The sequence below is a fragment of the Pseudophryne corroboree genome, chromosome 2 (genome assembly GCF_028390025.1).
Source record: "Pseudophryne corroboree isolate aPseCor3 chromosome 2, aPseCor3.hap2, whole genome shotgun sequence".
Taxonomy (NCBI): domain Eukaryota; kingdom Metazoa; phylum Chordata; class Amphibia; order Anura; family Myobatrachidae; genus Pseudophryne; species Pseudophryne corroboree.
Genome location: NC_086445.1, coordinates 770,098,505 through 770,123,644, shown reverse-complemented (window position 1 = coordinate 770,123,644; position 25,140 = coordinate 770,098,505). Strand labels below are relative to the sequence as shown.

The following is a 25,140-nucleotide window of genomic DNA, read 5'->3' as shown; positions in this document are numbered from 1 at the left end:
GCCCCCACAGTGCCAGATATGCCCACACACTGCCAGATATGCCCCCACAGTGCCAGATATGCCCTCATACTGCCAGATATTCCCCCACATTGCCAGATATGCCCTCATAGTGCCAGATGTGCCCCCACAGTGCAAGATATGCCCTCATACTGCCAGATATGCCCCCACTGTGCCATATATGACCTCATAGTGCCAGATATGCCCCCACAGTGCCAGATATTCCCCCACGAACTCACAACGTGTACTTAATTCAGACCCACCACTGCCGCCGGAGACGCAGGAGGGACACAGGAGAGGCGCGCGCTGGGCCCTCCGTGTCCCTCATTCACAAAACGGGGGAGCGCGGGAGGGTAATTTTTCCCTGGCACCAGTTACGGAGCATCACTCGAGTATATGCTGAGGGGGGGCTTTTTCAGCACTAAAAATGTGCTGAAAAATTCGGCTTATACTCGAGTATAAACGGTATATGAAAAATACAAAGAATATGTTAGAAATATCTTCTTTGTATTATTCTAATAATTTCAATGCCCTTATGATCCCTTTGGCTCATATATTGTGTGTAAGTCTGGCTCTGGTACTAGCCAGTGCCTCCTGAGCAATTTACCTTACCGCTCATCCCTGACTAGTATATATATATATATAATGTTGTGACGTGATGACGGTTGGTATGAACTCTGACAACTCCCATCTTCTCAGTGATGTCTCAGAGAGAGTAAGGGGGTATTGACAGGGAGAGACAGTGGGGGAAGGGAGAAGGAAAGGTTGGGGATAAACCATGGTGGGGAAGAGGATACACAAAGAGGTGGGGAGAAAGTGTCAGAGGGAGAGAGAGAAGGAGAGCGGTAAGGAGAGAGTGAGTAGGGTGGAGAAGACAGGTAAATTAATAAATAAATTCCATGCAACCACTGCTGTTATATCTAATGTGCTTTTAAGGATTTACATTTACAGTGAACAGCAATTTATATGCTATGATTCATGACAAACCATATATCCTGAAAATAATAAGGTCAAACAAACCTGTGTGACGGTCTGCCAGATTGTAGCATCATCCTCACTTGGATGTATTCCATAATTCCATCTTCTCTGAACCACGTAGATCACTGGCTCCACTGAGATGTTGAATTTTGATGACCATTTAATCACAAGATTTCCAGTCTGGAGTTCACTGAAGCTTAGTTCTTTTCTTGGCTTCAAAGGAACCCCTAAAACAAGGAAAAGAGAATTAAAAGTCTAACCTTTTATGGATTGAAACGTCAAAGCAATGACTGAAAGGCCTGTTTCAGAGTCTGATGTGCCTGATAACAATTAGTTTGATAGTTCCTCTATTATAAATTACTAGGAACAAATGGCACCAATTCAGATGATCATGGAATGACAAAAACATGTTATAATTTTTTTCATTCAATTATGATTGAACATAAACGGAGACAACCTTTGGTCATTTGTAATTTACTTTGCCATTAATAAGGGGTGTAGAACAATTTCTGTTCAAAAATATGTAATTTGAAAAAACATCTGAACTTTGGAACTCGCGCAAAATTAGGCAGAATACCCGTGACCTACAGTATGAACAGTGCACGCCCTTTAGGAAGCACTGGATGTATACAGCAAGCCTCCTTGGTTTTTCACCAGCAAGTTGTAATGGCGCACCCGACACAAATCAAGGTTTGCAAAATCAGAAGTGTTTTTCATGTATCATTATTATTAATTTATTGTCATTTTAAATTGTAATACAGGTTTAGTATCCCTTATCCAAAATGCTTGGGACCAGAGGTATTTTGGATATCGGATTTTTCCGTATTTTGGAATAATTGCATCCCATAATGAGATATCATGGCAATGGGACGTAAATCTAAGCACAGTATGCATTTATGTTTTATATGCACCTTATACACACAGCCTGAAGGTAATTTTAGCCAATATTTTTTATAACTTTGTGCATTAAACAAAGTGTGTCTACATTCACACAATTCATTTATGTTTCATATACACCTTATATACACAGTTTGAAGGTCATTTAAGACAATATTTTTAATAACTGTGTGTATTAAACAAAGTTTGTGTACATTGAGCCATCAGAAAACAAAAGTTTCACTATCTCACTCTCGCTCAAAAAAGTCTGTATTTCGGAATATTCCGTATTTCGGATATTTGGATATGGGATACTCAACCTGTATCATTATTGCAATTTAAAATTTGAGTTTGCAAAGCCCTGAGAATCGTTGGCTTGCAAAAGCTGCCTCCGAACAAAATGTAGCCTAAGGTTTTATTTTTACATCATTAATAAATTAAAGTGATGAATTCCTTGTTTTCCCCAAACTGAAAGCTCACTATACTGTGTATGTGCTTATACTATAGCATACACTAACAATTATGTCTTGTCGTTCAAGAGCAAGATAAACATGTAATATTTCAGTAAACATTAGACTCTACAAGTTGCCTGTAAGCCAGCAGTCATCAATTCTAACTTTAGTTGATGAGAATCATAAACTCTGTCAGGTTAAATTTGTAGGCTTAAACTCCATCCTTAATTGTGATGTGCAATAATTCTGCAATTTGCATGCAGAAATGCCCCATCTGCTTTACATTAAGGTCCATTGGACTCAGTTGATTGGAAATATCTCAACCTCGCTCTGCTGAATGTAATTGTCAGCATATGGATTTCAGAATCACAAAGTGCAAGTGCATTCAGTGTATTTCTCAGTAGAAACATTGCCATGAGCACCTAAACCAGATGTTTTTTGGTCAGTATATATCTTTTTTATTTCCTTGTGCAACTAACAATCTGATCTGCAGCCTAAAAATAAAAATGAACATAAACCAAACTCATAAGATGGATGGAAAAACACAGTGTCTTAACCTTACTCGAGAGAACAAATTTATTTTAGTTCACTTCACAATAAAAGTGTGAATTAGACAATTTGACACAGATACCTAAGATGGTCCTTCAGCCTATTGGATGGTGTTAGATATTATGCTTTGCACGTTCATTATTCTGGTTAATCAATTAATGCATTATTTGCATGATTAGAGTCTACAGAAGTATACTACAGTTATCAGGGCTACTGCATGTACGGGTTCCGTTATATGGGCACCCATGACCCTGTCAGCAATTCACTGGTTGATCTTCCTTGGACCACTTTGTTAGGTACTATCCACAGCAGGAAAACCCCACAAGACCTCCCGTTTTGGAGCTGTACTGACCCAGTAGTCTAGCCATCACTATTTGGCCCTTGTCAAAGTTGCTGAGATCCTTACGTTTGCCCATTTATCCTGCTAGGCTGCTACCAATACATCACCATTGAGAACTGACTGTTCACTTGCTGCCTAATATATCCCACCCATTGACCGGAGCCATTATAGGATAATCTATTTTATTCACTTTATCTGTCAGTAGTTTTAATATTAAGACTGATGGATTTATCTGGGTAACTGAGTATTCTAGTGTTCAGCAGATGGCCCCTGTCTTTTCCTTTACACACACACACACACACACACACACACACACACACACACACACACACACACACACACACACACACAGTAAAACAAGCATTCCTTACTACAGCACAGTAGATTCAACTACACAGTGGTAAAACAAGAAACTTCATATGCACACAAATAACCTGCTAACTGCCAGATTCACTATTCAAACAGATGCGTTAGCTGTTCCAGCCCTATGGGAAGGCAGAGAGGGATATTTTGATTCATCTGCAGTAGGCTTTATGCTCCTCCTGCCCCCTCTATCAGAAAATGATGTGGCCTTTTGTGAAATACCCAACACATACACATACACCCCCACCTATAAAAAAAACTTTATTACTTTCTCATCTCTGACATGCGTCAATATGAAATTATACTTTTTGGGGTACATTGCTACTAATAGCAAATATACTACTATGGGGGAGGTTTTTTTTAGCAACCAATAAGCTCCCGTAATTTTTCGAAAACAGCCTGTTTCCAAGCTTTGCTAATTCTCACCATGGGGCATATGTATGATGCGGCGATATGGGGGGGAAGAAGTATCAGCACACATAACTGTATGTGCGCTGATACCCCTTACCCCATGTATGATGGCAGTGGTGTGTGCCTGGTGACAGGGGCACTATGCGCCCCTGTCAATATCGCCACTGCTATCTAAAAGATAGCACACCGATATGCGGGGGCAGTGTATGAACGGTCAGCATCTCTGACCGTTTCGACACCTGCAGCTATCAATTTTGACTGCTGCAGGTGGCGTTGCCCTATCTCTACAGCAGAGACAGCGCAGTCCCTGGCAGTGGAGGCATCCAGACTGCACAGGAGATCTTGCGTGAGTAGCGAGACCACATGCATGCCCAGTGAGCTGGCTGGGGGAGCTACACGGCACATCAGCACATCTTGGCGCTGCTGCTTCCTGCTTCGCCTTGGTAAAGTGGCGAAGCAGGAAGCGTAATAACCGCTCGTAAAGTGAAGGTATAATACATTTACAGCCATATCTTATAAAAATCCTAACCCTAACACTGTAAAAATCCCAATAAGTGAATTGATATATATTTATTAGTCTTAGCCTAATCTAGGACAACACAATGGGACTTGTTATTCCACAGGCGGCAGAATACACAGTTCAGGAGGCTGGCGTGGAGTTCTACACATACAGCTGGAAAGCTCCTGGCTATGGAACCCTAGTTTTGGGTGTATCTAGCAAATAGCCTAGATCTTTAGATTTCATTTTTATTTAATCAAGTCAAGATACAGACCACAATTTCTTATTATCTGTTGACAAATCTATGTCTTTCACAGGAAGTTAACTAGGGCAATATTCATTTAGGCCTCAGGACCACTTAGGCTATTGAAAATGTTTAGCGCTCCTACATATTATATATTATTATTACTTTGAAGGTGTGCATTTTGTTAATGTCATGTTTTGCATTCTAGATAAGAGTCTCTTTTAGTCACTAGTATGACACATTGTGGTATGGACCTTTTTCATTTTGTGACACGATACAATATAAATCTACATATTTAAATTAATTAGCATAAGTTTACATTGCACATTACAAATGTAAATACAGTACCTATCATCCATGCTTACGTTCTGGGATGAACATACATTAAAATTACTGTGGATCCTGAGCATCTTATTACACCTATAGATACAATGTAGTTGGGGGGGAGGGGGTTTTAGCGACCCCTTGATGAAGTCTTAAGGACGAAACGCGTTGGGCTATCTGGCAGTGACTACATACCAAGTTAAGGAATCTTTTTATTATTTATTCATTTTTAACTGGTATTATATATCTGTATGTATAGTTTTTATCCCATTTTTTAGAAAAAGTTCTGTCATTTTAAATTTTACATATTAATAAATTGCATTTTATTCTTAAATTATTCACCTAAAGTGTGACTCTTTTAGACACCATTGGTCGCTAAAACCCCCTCCCCCCCAACTACATTGAATTCTCATATACAGGGAACCGCCATCCCTGTTAGGGGGTAAGCAGATGCCCTTTTAAATATCTAGGGAGTGTCAGATCGATATTGTTTACATTTATATTCAGGTTCATTTAACGTTGGCAAACACAAGTGGCGCAATAATTTTTCTATTTCTACACCTATAGATACATCAATCTGATTGTATTCACAGTATTTTTAAATCAATATGTTACCATATTATAGAGTCTAAATAAAGCAAACAGAGAGTAATGAAATACAGTATACAGTAATACAGTAGATACTTGCTCTCAGTGCAGAGGGCTCATTGAATGACTGTCAAAAATAAAATACTGCGAAAACAGACGTTTTCTCGGGATTATGGCAATTTTAAATTTCACTACAATTTCCTATGCTGGAGATATCATGGTTACTAAAACACCACTGAGTATTTTTCGGCATTTTTCTATGGTGATGGTATTAAGGGGCTCTTTAACAAACTCCACAAAGCTTAGCTTTTCAGAGCTTGGCTTCTATGGTGACAGCTATATGAACAAATGCTTAGCTGTTCGGAGGTTGGCCCTGACAGCTAAAGACATCTGGCATTAGAGAATGTAGCCTATAGGCTTGGAAAGAGTCGATTGGTGAGCAAGTGAATTAGGGAACAGGGTTATGAGTTAGAGACGAAGCAGTAAGTGAGAGGTGCAGGGGGTGATAGAAGGAAGCAGATGGGGTTGGGGGAGGGAAGCAGACAGGGAGAGGTGCAGGGGGTGAGATGGAATAAGGAACTTAAAGGGTAGCAAGAAATTATAGTTGCAACTAAAGGAGAGATATGGAGATGATCGGGCACAAAGTAGAGCATGTGGGGAGTAAGAAAGTCACCTAGGATAAAGGAGTGTGTGTGTGTGTGGGGGGGGGGATTCGATTCCCATTTCCTCACTCCCACACTCCCAATTCTAAATACCCACTTTGAGTTTCCTGGGTCCCATTACACCAATTATTGCCTGTTACACATACAGTACATGAAAATGTGTATTTTAAAGTCAAATCCATTTACAGCAATGCAGAATTATTACATTTTGAAAACATCGAATTTGTTTCAAATACCAAGTCACCTATATTTGTGCTTTCATTAAATCAATATATTCTGCTTTGGAATGTTTCCTATAATTCCTCTGAATTCATTAGTGTTAGTAAATGTCAGCATGTTTCTGCTAGACCAATATACACTGCTAGATGCGGTTAATATCATTAGTACTATTAAGCTAATTCATCACGTAATGAAAGAGTGTGATATATACATGGCTTCCTGCTCTGAACAGTATGCCCTATTCTGAATAATGACTGCTTTCCAGTCATCAAGCCTACCTTACATTGGCAGAATTGGACATGCCTGACTATAATAATGTGTCTTTTATAATGTTCTACTACTCTTTAGTATCACTTTCTTTAGATAATGAAAGGGCACTAAGGAGAGCACAATTAGCCTCTTATCCTCCAGGTAAAAAGCATCTGCTTTAGTAAGAGCCTTTCATTCAGTGTTGAGATCCTGCTGTGAGGAGCTGAACAATGAACTGATGTCAGGCTATTCACAGAACATTTGCTGGGAGGGAAGTAGTCACATAATGAACTGTCATCTCTATTTGTCAGGAAGACTGCAACTTAACATTGCAATATATGGTAATACTCACTGGACAAACGTGGTATTCTTAATCCAGTAACACACATATCGGCCTTGTGAAATGGAATTACATACAGGACGAACATTCTTATGCCTTGTTCATGTGGAAGTTACATTGAAATGTTTAACATGCAATCATACAGCCTGTACTGTAGTAGACACATTTAGTAGTTGGTAGATGGTAGTGCAAAAGATAAATGACCTGTACACTAGAGATGAGCGGGTTCGGATCCTCGGAATCCGAACCCGCCCGAACTTCATGTTTTTTTTCACGGGTCCGAGCGACTCGGATCTTCCCGCCTTGCTCGGTTAACCCGAGCGCGCCCGAACGTCATCATGACGCTGTCGGATTCTCGCGAGACTCGGATTCTATATAAGGAGCCGCGCGTCGCCGCCATTTTCACACGTGCATTGAGATTGATAGGGAGAGGACGTGGCTGGCGTCCTCTCCATTTAGATTAGAAGAGAGAGAGTGAGATTGATTTGAGACAGAGACACTTGATTTACTGGAGCTTAGGAGTACTGTAGAGAGTGCAGAGTTTAGTAGTGACTGACCACAGTGACCACCAGACAGTGCAGTTTTATTTAATATAATCCGTTCTCTGCCTGAAAAAAACGATACACAGTGACTCAGTCACATACCATATCTGTGTGCACTGCTCAGCCCAGTGTGCTGCATCATCTATGTATATATCTGACTGTGCTCACACAGCTTATAATTGTGGGGGAGACTGGGGAGCAGTGCCAGTTATAGGTTATAGCAGGAGCCAGGAGTACATATTATTAAAATTAAACAGTGCACACTTTTGCTGCAGGAGTGCCACTGCCAGTGTGACTGACCAGTGACCTGACCACACTGACCACCAGTATAGTTAGTAGTATACTATATTGTGATTGCCTGAAAAAGTTAAACACTCGTCGTGTGACTTGTGTGGTGTTTTTTTTTTTAATCTATAAAAAACTCATTCTGCTGACAGACAGTGTCCAGCAGGTCCGTCATTATATATATATACCTGTCCGGCTGCAGTAGTGATATATATATATTTTTTATATCATTATTTATCATCCAGTCGCAGCAGACACAGTACGGTAGTTCACGGCTGTAGCTACCTCTGTGTCGGCACTCGGCAGTCCATCCATAATTGTATACCACCTACCCGTGGTTTTTTTTTCTTTCTTCTTTATACATACATACTACATCTCTTTATCAACCAGTCTATATTAGCAGCAGACACAGTACAGTAGTCCACGGCTGTAGCTACCTCTGTGTCGGCACTCGGCAGTCCATCCATAATTGTATACCACCTACCCGTGGTTTTTTTTTCTTTCTTCTTTATACATACATACTACATCTCTTTATCAACCAGTCTATATTAGCAGCAGACACAGTACAGTAGTCCACGGCTGTAGCTACCTCTGTGTCGGCACTCGGCAGTCCATCCATAATTGTATACCACCTACCCGTGGTTTTTTTTTCTTTCTTCTTTATACATACATACTACATCTCTTTATCAACCAGTCTATATTAGCAGCAGACACAGTACAGTACGGTAGTCCACGGCTGTAGCTACCTCTGTGTCGGCACTCGGCAGTCCGTCCATAATTGTATACCACCTACCCGTGGTTTTTTTTTCTTTCTTCTTTATACATACATACTACATCTCTTTATCAACCAGTCTATATTAGCAGCAGACACAGTACAGTAGTCCACGGCTGTAGCTACCTCTGTGTCGGCACTCGGCAGTCCATCCATAATTGTATACCACCTACCCGTGGTTTTTTTTTTCTTTCTTCTTTATACATACTACATCTCATTATCAACCAGTCTATATTAGCAGCAGACACAGTACGGTAGTCCACGGCTGTAGCTACCTCTGTGTCGGCACTCGGCAGTCCGTCCATAATTGTATACCACCTACCCGTGGTTTTTTTTTCTTTCTTCTTTATACATACTACATCTCATTATCAACCAGTCTATATTAGCAGCAGACACAGTACGGTAGTCCACGGCTGTAGCTACCTCTGTGTCGGCACTCGGCAGTCCATCCATAATTGTATACCACCTACCCGTGGTTTTTTTTCTTTCTTCTTTATACATACTACATCTCATTATCATCCAGTCTATATTAGCAGCAGACACAGTACAGTACGGTAGTCCATGGCTGTAGCTACCTCTGTGTCGGCACTTGGCAGTCCGTCCATAATTGTATACCACCTACCCGTGGTTTTTTTTTTTCTTTCTTCTTTATACATACTACATCTCATTATCAACCAGTCTATATTAGCAGCAGACACAGTACGGTAGTCCACGGCTGTAGCTACCTCTGTGTCGGCACTCAGCAGTCCATCCATAATTGTATACCACCTACCCGTGGTTTTTTTTTCTTTCTTCTTTATACATACTACATCTCATTATCAACCAGTCTATATTAGCAGCAGACACAGTACGGTAGTCCACGGCTGTAGCTACCTCTGTGTCGGCACTCGGCAGTCCATCCATAATTGTATACCACCTACCCGTGGTTTTTTTTTTCTTTCTTCTTTATACATACTACATCTCATTATCAACCAGTCTATATTAGCAGCAGACACAGTACGGTAGTCCACGGCTGTAGCTACCTCTGTGTCGGCACTCGGCAGTCCATCCATAATTGTATACCACCTACCCGTGGTTTTTTTTTCTTTCTTCTTTATACATACTACATCTCATTATCATCCAGTCTATATTAGCAGCAGACACAGTACAGTACGGTAGTCCACGGCTGTAGCTACCTCTGTGTCGGCACTCGGCAGTCCGTCCATAATTGTATACCACCTACCCGTGGTTTTTTTTTCTTTCTTCTTTATACATACTACATCTCATTATCAACCAGTCTATATTAGCAGCAGACACAGTACGGTAGTCCACGGCTGTAGCTACCTCTGTGTCGGCACTCGGCAGTCCATCCATAATTGTATACCACCTACCCGTGTTTTTTTTTCTTTCTTCTTTATACATACATACTACATCTCATTATCATCCAGTCTATATTAGCAGCAGACACAGTACAGTACAATAGTCCACGGCTGTAGCTACCTCAGTGTCGGCACTCGGCAGTCCATCCATAATTGTATACTAGTATCCATCCATCTCCATTGTTTACCTGAGGTGCCTTTTAGTTGTGCCTATTAAAATATGGAGAACAAAAATGTTGAGGTTCCAAAATTAGGGAAAGATCAAGATCCACTTCCACCTCGTGCTGAAGCTGCTGCCACTAGTCATGGCCGAGACGATGAAATGCCAGCAACGTCGTCTGCCAAGGCCGATGCCCAATGTCATAGTACAGAGCATGTCAAATCCAAAACACCAAATATCAGTAAAAAAAGGATTCCAAAACCTAAAATAAAATTGTCGGAGGAGAAGCGTAAACTTGCCAATATGCCATTTACCACACGGAGTGGCAAGGAACGGCTGAGGCCCTGGCCTATGTTCATGGCTAGTGGTTCAGCTTCACATGAGGATGGAAGCACTCAGCCTCTCGCTAGAAAACTGAAAAGACTCAAGCTGGCAAAAGCACCGCAAAGAACTGTGCGTTCTTCGAAATCCCAAATCCACAAGGAGAGTCCAATTGTGTCGGTTGCGATGCCTGACCTTCCCAACACTGGACGTGAAGAGCATGCGCCTTCCACCATTTGCACGCCCCCTGCAAGTGCTGGAAGGAGCACCCGCAGTCCAGTTCCTGATAGTCAGATTGAAGATGTCAGTGTTGAAGTACACCAGGATGAGGAGGATATGGGTGTTGCTGGCGCTGGGGAGGAAATTGACCAGGAGGATTCTGATGGTGAGGTGGTTTGTTTAAGTCAGGCACCCGGGGAGACACCTGTTGTCCGTGGGAGGAATATGGCCGTTGACATGCCTGGTGAAAATACCAAAAAAATCAGCTCTTCGGTGTGGAAGTATTTCACCAGAAATGCGGACAACATTTGTCAAGCCGTGTGTTCCCTTTGTCAAGCTGTAATAAGTAGGGGTAAGGACGTTAACCACCTCGGAACATCCTCCCTTATACGTCACCTGCAGCGCATTCATAATAAGTCAGTGACAAGTTCAAAAACTTTGGGCGACAGCGGAAGCAGTCCACTGACCAGTAAATCCCTTCCTCTTGTAACCAAGCTCACGCAAACCACCCCACCAACTCCCTCAGTGTCAATTTCCTCCTTCCCCAGGAATGCCAATAGTCCTGCAGGCCATGTCACTGGCAATTCTGACGAGTCCTCTCCTGCCTGGGATTCCTCCGATGCATCCTTGCGTGTAACGCCTACTGCTGCTGGCGCTGCTGTTGTTGCTGCTGGGAGTCGATGGTCATCCCAGAGGGGAAGTCGTAAGCCCACTTGTACTACTTCCAGTAAGCAATTGACTGTCCAACAGTCCTTTGCGAGGAAGATGAAATATCACAGCAGTCATCCTGCTGCAAAGCGGATAACTGAGGCCTTGACAACTATGTTGGTGTTAGACGTGCGTCCGGTATCCGCCGTTAGTTCACAGGGAACTAGACAATTTATTGAGGCAGTGTGCCCCCGTGACCAAATACCACTTCTGTAGGCAGGCGATACTGAGAATGTACACGGACGTCAGAAAAAGACTCACCAGTGTCCTAAAAAATGCAGTTGTACCCAATGTCCACTTAACCACGGACATGTGGACAAGTGGAGCAGGGCAGGCTCAGGACTATATGACTGTGACAGCCCACTGGGTAGATGTATGGACTTCATTCAAGCCTATACAATTGAGCACGATATAGGAGGTGGAATGCACCTGTCTCTAATGCAGTGGAGAATGATTTCAACGTTGTGCAAGGTTCTGATGCCCTTTGAACTTGCCACACGTGAAGTCAGTTCAGACACTGCCAGCCTGAGTCAGGTCATTCCCCTCATCAGGCTTTTGCAGAAGAAGCTGGAGACATTGAAGGAGGAGCTAACACGGAGCGATTCCGCTAGGCATGTGGGACTTGTGGAGGGAGCCCTTAATTCGCTTAACAAGGATTCACGGGTGGTCAATCTGTTGAAATCAGAGCACTACATTTTGGCCACCGTGCTCGATCCTAGATTTAAAACCTACCTTGGATCTCTCTTTCCGGCAGACACAAGTCTGCTGGGGTTGAAAGACCTGCTGGTGAGAAAATTGTCAAGTCAAGCGGAACGCGACCTGTCAACATCTCCTCCTTCACATTCTCCCGCAACTGGGGGTGCGAGGAAAAGGCTCAGAATTCCGAGCCCACCCGCTGGCGGTGATGCAGGGCAGTCTGGAGCGACTGCTGATGCTGACATCTGGTCCGGACTGAAGGACCTGACAACGATTACGGACATGTCGTCTACTGTCACTGCATATGATTCTCTCAACATTGAAAGAATGGTGGAGGATTATATGAGTGACCACATCCAAGTAGGCACGTCACACAGTCCGTACTTATACTGGCAGGAAAAAGAGGCAATTTGGAGGCCCTTGCACAAACTGGCTTTATTCTACCTAAGTTGCCCTCCCACAAGTGTGTACTCCGAAAGAGTGTTTAGTGCCGCCGCTCACCTTGTCAGCAATCGGCGTACGAGGTTACATCCAGAAAATGTGGAGAAGATGATGTTCATTAAAATGAATTATAATCAATTCCTCCGCGGAGACATTGACCAGCAGCAATTGCCTCCACAAAGTACACAGGGAGCTGAGATGGTGGATTCCAGTGGGGACGAATTGATAATCTGTGAGGAGGGGGATGTACACGGTGATATATCGGAGGATGATGATGAGGTGGACATCTTGCCTCTGTAGAGCCAGTTTGTGCAAGGAGAGATTAATTGCTTCTTTTTTGGGGGGGGTCCAAACCAACCCGTCATATCAGTCACAGTCGTGTGGCAGACCCTGTCACTGAAATGATGGGTTGGTTAAAGTGTGCATGTCCTGTTTATACAACATAAGGGTGGGTGGGAGGGCCCAAGGACAATTCCATCTTGCACCTCTTTTTTCTTTTATTTTTCTTTGCGTCATGTGCTGTTTGGGGAGGGTTTTTTGGAAGGGCCATCCTGCGTGACACTGCAGTGCCACTCCTAGATGGGCCCGGTGTTTGTGTCGGCCACTAGGGTCGCTTATCTTACTCACACAGTCAGCTACCTCATTGCGCCTCTTTTTTTCTTTGCGTCATGTGCTGTTTGGGGAGGGTTTTTTGGAAGGGCCATCCTGCGTGACACTGCAGTGCCACTCCTAGATGGGCCCGGTGTTTGTGTCGGCCACTAGGGTCGCTTATCTTACTCACACAGTCAGCTACCTCATTGCGCCTCTTTTTTTCTTTGCGTCATGTGCTGTTTGGGGAGGGTTTTTTGGAAGGGCCATCCTGCGTGACACTGCAGTGCCACTCCTAGATGGGCCCGGTGTTTGTGTCGGCCACTAGGGTCGCTTATCTTACTCACACAGTCAGCTACCTCATTGCGCCTCTTTTTTTCTTTGCGTCATGTGCTGTTTGGGGAGGGTTTTTTGGAAGGGCCATCCTGCGTGACACTGCAGTGCCACTCCTAGATGGGCCCGGTGTTTGTGTCGGCCACTAGGGTCGCTTATCTTACTCACACAGTCAGCTACCTCATTGCGCCTCCTTTTTTCTTTGCGTCATGTGCTGTTTGGGGAGGGTTTTTTGGAAGGGACATCCTGCGTGACACTGCTGTGCCACTCCTAGATGGGCCCGGTGTTTGTGTCGGCCACTAGGGTCGCTTATCTTACTCACACAGCTACCTCATTGCGCCTCTTTTTTTCTTTGCGTCATGTGCTGTTTGGGGAGGGTTTTTTGGAAGGGACATCCTGCGTGACACTGCAGTGCCACTCCTAGATGGGCCCGGTGTTTGTGTCGGCCACTAGGGTCGCTTATCTTACTCACACAGCGACCTCGGTGCAAATTTTAGGACTAAAAATAATATTGTGAGGTGTGAGGTATTCAGAATAGACTGAAAATGAGTGTAAATTATGGTTTTTGAGGTTAATAATACTTTGGGATCAAAATGACCCCCAAATTCTATGATTTAAGCTGTTTTTTAGGGTTTTTTGAAAAAAACACCCGAATCCAAAACACACCCGAATCCGACAAAAAAAATTCGGTGAGGTTTTGCCAAAACGCGGTCGAACCCAAAACACGGCCGCGGAACCGAACCCAAAACCAAAACACAAAACCCGAAAAATTTCCGGCGCTCATCTCTACTGTACACAATACTACCTGGCAAGCTTTCAGTGCTCTGTGCTTTGTTTCAGTTCATACACTTTTCAAAAGCGTTAACATTCTGTAAAATACAATGTGGTTCTCATTGAGTCATAACCTCCCAGCTGTACTCATTTTGTTGGGACGGTCCTCACTTGTAGGCCTCGAGAGGGCCAGTGCTTTGCCCAAAAGTAGGCATTTCTAGACAGATTGGTATGCGGTTTGAATTAAAAAGGGCAGGATTTGGGTAGAAGTGGGGCTTATTAACAATAGTCCTGAATTTTGGGAAACTTTGAGAAGAGGTAATAAATGATTTAAAAAAAACCATTCTATGTTTTTAATATGCTGTAAACTGGTATATATAGTTACACCAGTGCCCAGAAGCAGATAGAACTTCCTTATCAGGGCCCAGGGCATCCATTTTTTACAGTAGAACTTAAGTATATGACCATAATTTAATCACCTGTTGACCAATAAAAGTTTTATTTACCTTTCATATAAACACTGTGTAAAATGTTTTATGTTAATTTTATTTATTTGATCCTTTTTTATTTTATTTTTTTAATCACTTATTTTCCCAGAAATAAATAAGGACAAGGTTGTGCATATTCACTAATTTAAGAGGGGTGGGAGCAACAATTGCATTTGGGTCATATTCATTTCCTAAATTCTGCAACAGTACATGAAATGACGTGCTGTTTATAGAGGCTATGTAACAACACATTTGTTATGGCATAAACTATGTGAGGAGGATAGAACTTTGCTTTTGAACTCGGCTTCTTATTTTGAACACTTGGGGTAAAATGTAATAGGGTGTGAGAATCAGAAAGTGATAAATTTTGGTAAAATGATCCTGTTTTTTTTTTTTTTTACAGTGGCAATCATTTACATTGCAAAATCAACCTGGTTTTGCCATGTAAATGATTGCCACTTTAAAAAAAAACTGGGGAATTTTACCAAAATCTCTCACTTTCTGATTCTCACACCCTATTACATTTCCCCCTTGTTTTGGTAGGGACATACTGAAAGGCATCGTTTGCATTATATCTCTTTGTATTGTTTACTTGAGGTCAAGGCTATTGGGGGTCATTCTGAGTTGATCACTCACTAGCTGTTTTTAGCAGCTGTGCAAACGCTATGCCGCCGCCCTCTGGGAGTGTATTTTAGCTTAGCAGAAGTGCGAATCAAAGGATCGCAGAGCGGCTACAAAGTTTTTTTGTGCAGTTTCTGAGTAGCTCTAAGTCTACTCAGCGCTTGCGATCACTTCAGACTGTTCAGTTCCTGTTTTGACGTCACAAACACGCCCAGCCACAGGCGTTCGCCCAGCCACGCCTGCGTTTTTCCTGGCACACCTGCGTTTTTCTGACCACTCCCTGAAAACGGTCAGTTGACACCCAGAAATGCCCACTTCATGTCAATTACTCTGCGGCAAGCACTGCGACTGAAATGCCTCGCTAGACCCTGTGTGAAACTACATTGTTCGTTGTAATAGTATGTCACGAGTGTGTATTGCGCTGCGTACACATGCGCAGAAGTGACTTTTTTTGCCTCATCGCTGCACAACGACCGAATGCAGCTAGCGAACAACTCGGAATGACCACCACTGACCGAAGCATACTACAACATAACTAAACTAAACCAGAAGAAATAATGCTACAACTTACTGCACACAAGGCTTTGCTTCTGACACCATGATAATGCAAAAACATCCTAACAGCCTTACCTTTGTACAAGTTTTTAGGTACTTGGCATGTATGGCCGCAACCATTGGAACAGCACTTCTTTACCCCAGAGCATTCATTATCAGCATCGCAGCTTTCCACACAGGCAGCAGCAAATCCGCTGGCTTTCTCCGGAGCAGGGCAATCACCTTGCTTCACTGACGAGACGGATTTGAGAAATTCGCAGCTGGTTAAACATTCATAATGTTTCTTGGGAAACAGCGGCTGAAAAAAACAGCATTACAGCATTACACTTTACTGTTACCTGTGATAGCTTAAAGTTCTACAACTCTATACTATGAGTAGGATTCAATTAGATGCAGTAATTTACCACAGCAGGAATAGGGTGGTAATCAGATTTGGTTGACGGCAGTATCTTTGGCCATATATGGAGGCCCCTTTTTTCACCTTTTGACACTCATCTTGAAAAAGGCGCAGCAGAGCGTCAAAACGCGTAGAAAAATAGTGTATTTTTTATGAGGTACGGCATTAAGGGTTCATAAACACAGGGGACTATACCTGTATAGACCCAGGTCACATCTGGTGTTCCCGTCTGTGCAATTTGGATTGAACCATAATGTAATTCAGACCTCTTGTATGTTTTTTAATAATTTTAATAAATTTGTATTTTTTGCTGCTTGACTGTCCTGTGTTACATGGATGCAACTTTCCCCTACCAAAAGGCGAGAAGGGATAAAGATACCTTTATGGGCACAGTGGCTGTTTACAAAAAATAAACATACATGTAAGCATCCCACTATTCCATTCACTGAGTGTGTGGTGACATAGAAGAGGATTCTGGGTTTCTGAGTCTTATCTGGAGTGGAATCTCATTTGGAAGTGGACTCTTTACACCTTTTTGACAGAAAGGAATTAACACTCCGGGTCTATTTTTATCATCTGACATTATTACACTATACAGATGGAGCCACAGTTATCTTGCCTTCTGTGCTGCGCCTAGACACACCATGGTTTATTAGCATAAACCCTTCATCTATTGTTCTCAGCTGAAATACAATACAGACAGAACAATACATCAGGGGATTAAGTCATTACAGCAGGGGATTAAGTCCGACTGCCCTGGCTCAATTTATTCTATTAAAGGCCAAGATAAAGGTGGCTCCATCTGTATATATTCTCTCCTTTTTTTCCTATGATTCATCACGAGGAACACTGATGGATATTCACTGGATTTGAAATTTGGACTGTAACGTCTACCCCATTTTGTATATTTTGTATCTGTTGTATAGGTTGGTGACCTATTTTTCAGTCTTTTGCTGCTTACGGCTGCAGTGCCCCTGGATTGACTATTTTTACGTGTTTTCCATGGTAGCCTCGGGCTTTAAAGACCACAGGTTATTCAATTACAGCCCTATTTCCTTGGGAGGTTAATGACCTGCTAACGAGCATTAACACGTAGAATCTGAGATAAATTCCCAGAGCCAAGGATTAACATGTTCGCGGTACCCGTGATCAGGACAGTTAGCATGGATTTCTGTTCAAGCCCCAGGCTTGAACAAAAATCTGCGTTGCAGTATGTGCAGCCTGTAGGCTGATCGGGGGCTACTGTGGACTCTAACTGAATAGCCCCAGCAGATCAATTAGCCTGCGGTAATTAACTGCTGCTAATTGAGTATAACTCTAAAGACACATTGGGGCCGATGCAGACTTGAACATACGCCCATTTACTTAGTGTATCTTACATGAATTTGCAATGGACATGCGCAGAAACGGGTGAACGCAAGTGCAGGCAATGCAGAGCAATAAGCATTTCGATTGCATCTAAAATTCCAACTGAAAAAGTGGAAATGGACTGTGATTTACTTATCACAATGCAATCATTTTTATATGTTTGACCTCTGCAGTGTCCCAAGTAGAACTTTGGGAACTGGCTGGGCTGTGGTTCTGGTAGTATGTATGTCATCAGGAGAGAGGGTCAGGTGGCCAGTTGGTGTGGGCATTGGTTACATGACTCTTGGATAAGAGGCCACTAAGTTTTCCCATTTGGTGGCAGTTGGATGTTGAATAATAAATGAACGTCTGTGGCTAACTTCTCTCCATTGCTTGGTGTTGTATCAATTATTATTGGTGTTATTATGGACGGAGAGGCAGATAGCTTCTATGTCTAATCATGTCATGAATTAGTTTTCTTTTCTTCAAACTGACAACTACTTAATTAGGGGACAGTTATGTTATGTTTCACATTATTAAAGGTCAACTGAAGCTAAAACATATGGATAAGGATTTGTCTATCCTACAAGATAGCCGACAGTTCCCATACGCTAGGAGTTAACATATTTGACTTGTATGTACTGTAACCTTATATATTTCAATGTAATCTGCAGCCCTGTCATATGAGCTATTTCAGACTGAGATAGTCTTTCTGACAGGAAGTCTGTTGTGCTTGAGAACAAATACCGCCACTGTGATGAAAACCTTTTGTCAACTCTCTTCAGTTCATATAAGATCCCAAAATGTTCCATATATAAATGCGAATATTATTAATACAGTATTTATAAATAAAACCAATTGCAGTTTGCTGTAAGTGTATTGGTACTTAAATTATTTCATTTATAAGCAGCACACACATGAAGGCAAAAGGTCTTTTGTGAGTTGTGAATTTGCAGCTAGTTAATTAAAACTGTTTATTATCCCTTGGGGTCTAATTTGCCCCGTGGCCTTCTCTTTCTTGCTCTGTTTTGCAGCTTTTTTCTCAGGCTTAAGTGTTTTGCTCTTCATTACTAGTCTTTGAAGTTCTATATTTAAGTTCAATCACTAATCAGGAAGATGTTTACTGAGAATTGCTTAGTCTAAGTCTACAGCTGCTGTGCAACTGTTGGCTGGCAGAAGAGAGCACCGGGCCTGCTACAGAGGTGCACGCAGATCCGGCGTGGCTGCAATTTCTCACGGATATGAAAATCTGCAAATGCCAATGTAAGTGTTTCCCTTGTGATGGACTGAGGAAACTCTGCCATGCCAACTTTGCGTATTTGTGCGCTAGTGGATCTGATTATTCCACTACTGATGCACCATCGGTGGCAATATGAACTCATCGAGCAGCCCCTGCCTAGCACAGTATCTGCATGCCGAAACACACCCATGGTGCTCCCATAATATACCCATTCCTCCTTTTTTTGCAAAGAATTTAGGCCACTTTCCAGCTGCACCCTTAACCGCCCATGGATCACAGATGTCGTACACAAATGCATACACCATCGTATACCTTACATGCACGCGCAGTTAGTGTTTCCTAGGCTTTTCACACATGTGCAAATAATCACCCAACATCGGTACCGCGTCCGCTTCTGAATCAGGCCCACTGTTAGGTAGCTTACGGCCCCCATTCCGAGTTGTTCGCTCGCTAGCCGCTTTTCGCAGCAGTGCACATGCTAAGCCGCCGCCCTCTGGGAGTGAATCTTAGCTTAGCAGAATTGCGAACGAAGTATTCGCAATATAGCGAAAAGATTTTTCTTAGCAGTTTCTGAGTAGCTCGAGACTTACTCTTCCACTGCGATCAGTTCAGTGCTTGTCGTTCCTGGTTTGACGTCACAAACACACCCAGCGTTCGCCCAGCCACTCCCCCGTTTCTCCAGCCACTCCCGCGTTTTTCCCAGAAACGGCAGCGTTTTTTCACACACTCCCATAAAACGGACAGTTTCCGTCCAGAAACACCCACTTCCTGTCAATCACACTATGATCACCAGAACGAGGAAAAAACCTTGTAATGCCGTGAGTAAAATACCAAACTTCTTAGCAAATTTACTTGGCGCAGCCGAAGTGCGAACATTGCGCATGCGCAGTTAGCGGAAAATCGCACCGATGCGAAGGAAAATAACGAGCGAACAACTCGGAATGAGGGCCAAAGTGTCTACCAAAAATAGGTAAAATAGCAATGTTGCGTTATTAATGGTGGTGTGTCTTACTGCAGTCACGCAGTATCAAAGAACATATTAAGAGCAAAGGAAATATGGTAAATAAAATAGTATGCAGTATATTTGTGCAGAAAAGTAACTCATAAAGGAATATTGGTTATCTTATTTAAAATCACTTCAATTATGTTTGTATTGTGCCATGCAGTCATGTGTTTGCACGGGATCCAGTCAAGATCCTGGCAGTCGTGATCCCAGCAATCGAAATACCGACGATGGGATCCCGACACTACTCAGAATGTTGACACCGGCATCCCGAATACATACCCTCCAACATGTTATACACAAAAACCGATACAAGTTAGAAAAGCGGCGTGGCCACTGGTGAAACCTTTTCCTATACTTTTAATGGAAGTTTGGAAAGGCAGAAATCGGTACAGACCATAAAAAAAAGGTACTGTACCTGCCAAAAAGGTACAGTTGGAGGGTATGCGAATAGGGTCACCTGCCTGGAACTAGAATCCTGACCGCCAGGATCCCGAACGAGCAAATACTGGGACACTGGAGATATAAGCCGTGGGGGGGGGGGCGATGTTAGGTTTAGACTAAGGGGGGGGGGGAGTGTTAGGGTTAGGCTCGGGCCAGGGGGGTTAGGTTTAGGCTGCGCACGGGGTGAGGGGGGTTTGGTTCAGGCTGCAGGGAGGGAGGGTTAGGGGAACATTTGGGTACCTTCCTTTGTCAGGATTGTGATTGTCGAGACACCGCTGTCGGTATACTGGCCACTGGCATCCCGACTGCTGGCATTCTCTACCGAACTCTTTGCATAAAGACAACTTCCACCCAAATCTTGGGTGGAATAAAAGCAAATTACAAAATATCAAATAAATTCTTCTTTGTACTCCGGTGATGCTCTATTTCCACAGGTCTACAATGTCAAATCAGGAACTCCTCTATCTCACTCTGCTGGGCCACTTTCAAGCTCTTTACTTCTGGGTTATCAAAGTTGCTCCTTCATGTAATGTACCTTTGCTTGCATGAAAGAAGAGTTTCATAGAGGAGTGACAGTAACAGCACTGCTGCTTTTTTAGGCAGAAAAAAACTTCTTGGCTAAACCATTACAGTATCACTGGCACACAGGAAAGTTACATTTTTAAAGCGGCAAGCGCATGAAAAAAAATCAATGTCTTTTTTAACACATCACTGAAACAAGCTTTAAGAATCATCTTCAAAATTTCCTGTTATCTTTTGTCTCTTTAGATTACTATTAATGATTGATAATTCTTCTGATTTTCCCACAGTTTTATGTGACTTCCATGGCAACCACAGCACATGATGTAATGAGCAGAGAGTCTTTGGAATGCCCCTCTCAGCTGTTTTCACTGTGATATCCTCTCCCTCCTTCTCCCCCCTTATATAAAATGCTGACAGTGTGTGAGCCTATGGGGTATATTCAAAAAGTCAGATTCATTCCAACATGCATTTGTCGGAATGGATCTGACAAGCCCTATTCAATGAGCGGCCAAATCTGACTGTCAGCGGCGGACTGGGAGCTCTGTCAGCGGCGGACTGGGAGCGCTGTCAGCGGCAGGACGGAGTGCGCTATCAGTGGCAGGACGGGGTGCCCTGTCAGCGGCAGGAGGGGGAGCGCTGTCATTGGCAGGAGGGGGAGCGCTGTCAGCGGCAGGATGGGGTGCACTGTCAGCGGCAGAAGGGGGAATGCTGTAGAGCGGCAGGCTGGGGTGTGCTGTCAGTGGCAGGAGGTGGAGCGCTGTCAGCGGCAGGAAGGGATGCGCTATCAGTGGCACGACAGGGTGCACTGTCAGCGGCAGGATGGGGTGCGCTGTCAGCGGCAGTACGTGGTGCGCTATCAGCGCAAGATGGGGTGCACTGTCAGCGGCGGACGGGGTGTACTGTCACTGGAGGCTATGGTGCGCTGCCGGGAGTGAGGAGCCTGGCCGAGGGGACACCCTGCTATAGAGGTACCTGTGCCCTGCTGCCCCTACAGCCCGGATTGAGATTGGAAACGGGACCAAAAACTGTCGAATTTGGACCCGTTTACGTCAGAAGCATGCTATTCCGCCGATCCACGTGCTTCCCAACAAGTCAAATTTTTTGACTTGTCGGAAAACTGAGGGGGGACTGAATAGGTTGGAACCCCTTCTGACCTTAAAAAGCCGAAAACTGCCGTCTTTCTGACAAGATGGCAGTTTCGACTGTAATTGAATATACCCCAATGTCTGAGTCTAGCAGCAATATCTGATTTCCCTCCAGACTGATCTTTCTCATTTAAATAAGGGAAGTAAATTATTTTCCAAGTAACCTTAAACAGAAGTGTGCATAAATATTACAGATACGTAAAAAATTGAGCCTCTACAGTTGTCATATAATTGCCCAAGTCATTGGCGATTGTGCTGAATGACTGTAATACATCAGGGTGCCAATTGCTTACTGACCGTATTGGGGATATGGCTTCTATACTGGCCAATACACCATCCTTGTATATTAATTTCCCCATGTTTTTGTGGGTGTCCTACAGGTGTTCTGATTTCCTCTCACAGTTCTGAAACATACTGGTTGGTTGCTGTTTCTGGCAATTTTAACCCTAGTGCAGGCATGTCCAAACTGCGGCCCTCCAGCTGTTGAGAAACTACACATCCCAGCATGCCCTGACACAGCTTTAGCATTCTCTGACAGCAAAACTGTGTCAGGGCATGCTGGGATATGTAGTTTCACAACAGCTGGAGGGCCGCAGTTTGGACATGCCTGCCCTAGTGTATGTGTGATATAAAATTTCAATGATATGCTTCACTGTGGAAGAGACTAAAAATTAATAAAACTCTGTAAGCTCTGCTTAATATGTAACATGTGCTCAATAAATAAAGGTTAATAATAATATTGTATGTGCAGAATTATCTAATACTAGTTACCAGCCCGTCAAAATGACGGAACAGCATAACAGTAATGTCAACGTCAGCGGCTGTGCACGTCCGAACAGAGCAACATTTGAATTGCTCCATCGGGTGCCATCTATTGGCCGCCGGAACGCGAAACACTGACAGGTGAGGAGCAGCGTAAGGCTATATCTGTATAAACCTACATACTTGCTACCTACTATCTGCTGTTTTTCAGTATGTCTGTCCTTTTCAGATAGTGCGAAGAGATACGATTTGCAATCTCCCCTGTCATCGGCAACTCTGAAAGAACTGATTGAAAGAAGGAGCATTGAATGACACAACTGATCAGCAATCTCTGTAGTGCTATGTGTGCAGCCAAACATCATCGAGATTGAATCTACCCCTATAACAGTAGGCAAATGAGAATGGATTGAAATATATATAACTGAGGGAGTATCCTTTCTCCCTGTCCCTATTTCTTTCATACAACTGCTACCTCAGGCAGATGAAGGGGACGGAATGACTCTGGAAACATTTCCGATATCTATATTTTACATAAATGACAGTAAAAGCTCTACAGGAACCTAAATGAATCCTAAATCACCCACATGAAGGGCAAGAAGCTCTTGTATTTTTGCATGGCATCTTTCATGAGAGAAATGTCTTTCCTTGCCCAAAATAAATATGACATACCTCACAGAGACTTTGGCAGCTATTCTTTCTCAAATCCCAGGTTTCCTTGCATGGTTCCAAGCACTGTTAAAAGATTGAACAAACACTTAGTCAAATGGTTGTCATTTTGCAGCATGTGTTTTATTTTTATTTCTTGGGAATGTAATACTCTAAACCAGGAAAAAACAACAGCGGCAGACATAACAGTATTACATATAATAAATAGTGTGACTCCCTGGGCATCTGTCAGTAAATGTTCCCTGACTCCTGCAGGCTGAGAGGTTACCCGAGTGTAATACCTGACATATAGTACACCCTGGAAACATTTATTTTAAAATGTATTCAAATGGTTATTTCACAAAGCTTATTATATTTTTTCGATGCTTAAAGGAAATTGTATCCATCTGAAATTCTATCATGGCGTTCCTGTATTGTCAATTAACAGATTTAATTATTTATAGCTTAAAAAGCTGACATCAATGGGACAAGACTGCATGACCTACTGTCAATCTGCATTCAGAAACCCGCACTTAACAAGTGCCAACTGGTCCAGACTTCATTGCAGGGGGTTTAAAGATAGATAGATAGATAGATAGATAGATAGATAGATAGATAGATAGATAGACAGACAGACAGACAGACAGACAGACAGACAGACAGACAGACAGACAGATAGATAGATAGATAGAATGATAACAATACACAAAACATTGGCTCCAGTGTTTTTATTTAATACATAGTAAATACTATGGGCAATATGTAATAGCCTGCAAGGTGCAAGCTATTTCGTGAATATCTGTGAGTCTGCCCACATTTTTAAAGTGGCATCCATTTCTAAGGTAAAAGTGACCTGGTTTTGCCTTGTAAACAATGCCGGATTAAGGTAGGAGTGACTGGGGCCCCCACACACTCCATTTTGATTCGAAGTCTCCCTCTAGTGGCTCAGCTGTTCAGTAACAACAACCGCTGAGGTGCTCCTCCGGCACGGTCAGTCTCCCGGGACAGGGAAATCCTGCGAGACAGTGACTGTGATTAGCCGGCATGTGCTGCTGAGGCGCGCTGTCCCTGCTGCTGCTCTTCGTAGGTGATGCTCAGTCTGAGAGAGTATGTGTCAGGAGGGGAGCCGTCTGTGTCTCTCGGGAGGAGGGGGCGGACTTTGCAAGCAATTTCAGTAGTGGGGGCCCCCACAATCTCCGTTACCTGGGGCTCCCAACAGCCAGGAACGGATTTAGGAGCCATATGGGCCTGGAGCTGAAAATTTCATGGGCTTATTGTCAGAAACAGGGGAGGTGTGGTCAGTGATGTGTGGGTATGGCAAGAGCCATGTGGGCGTGTACATCCCCTACACTATCAGCTCCAATGTCCCTCTAAATATGTAAAAATATAAAAAAAATTGCATACATTTGTAAGACAAATAGAAATGCAATCTTAATAGACATGATTTATAGCCAACCATGTGGCCAGCTGGTGGATACTGCTCATTATGCTGCTATGATGATGGGCCTATTTTTATGTGGAGGCCTGGAGCTGGAGCTCCATTCACCCCATTGTTAATCTGACCCTGCCAACAGCCCATATCCAGCCCTACTTGTAAATAATTGGCGCTTTAAAAATCCAGGCAAGTTGCATTGATGAGTCTTTATGACAAGGGGTCTGGGATGGGGGTAGTAGTGGATTTTACCT

At 43.2% G+C, this 25,140-nt stretch overlaps 1 protein-coding gene across 1 annotated transcript in view; it reads right to left on the bottom strand.

The window, feature by feature from the left end:
* Positions 1 to 25,140, bottom strand: part of ANOS1 (anosmin 1) — a 280,125-nt gene that overhangs the window by 105,239 nt on the left and 149,746 nt on the right. Inside the window, exons 5-7 of the mRNA XM_063955496.1 lie at positions 23,479 to 23,541; positions 16,025 to 16,247; positions 1,018 to 1,202 (exon numbers count right to left, since the gene is read on the bottom strand). Coding sequence (XP_063811566.1) covers positions 1,018 to 1,202; positions 16,025 to 16,247; positions 23,479 to 23,541 — 471 coding nt within the window. The remainder of the gene's footprint in view (positions 1 to 1,017; positions 1,203 to 16,024; positions 16,248 to 23,478; positions 23,542 to 25,140) is intronic.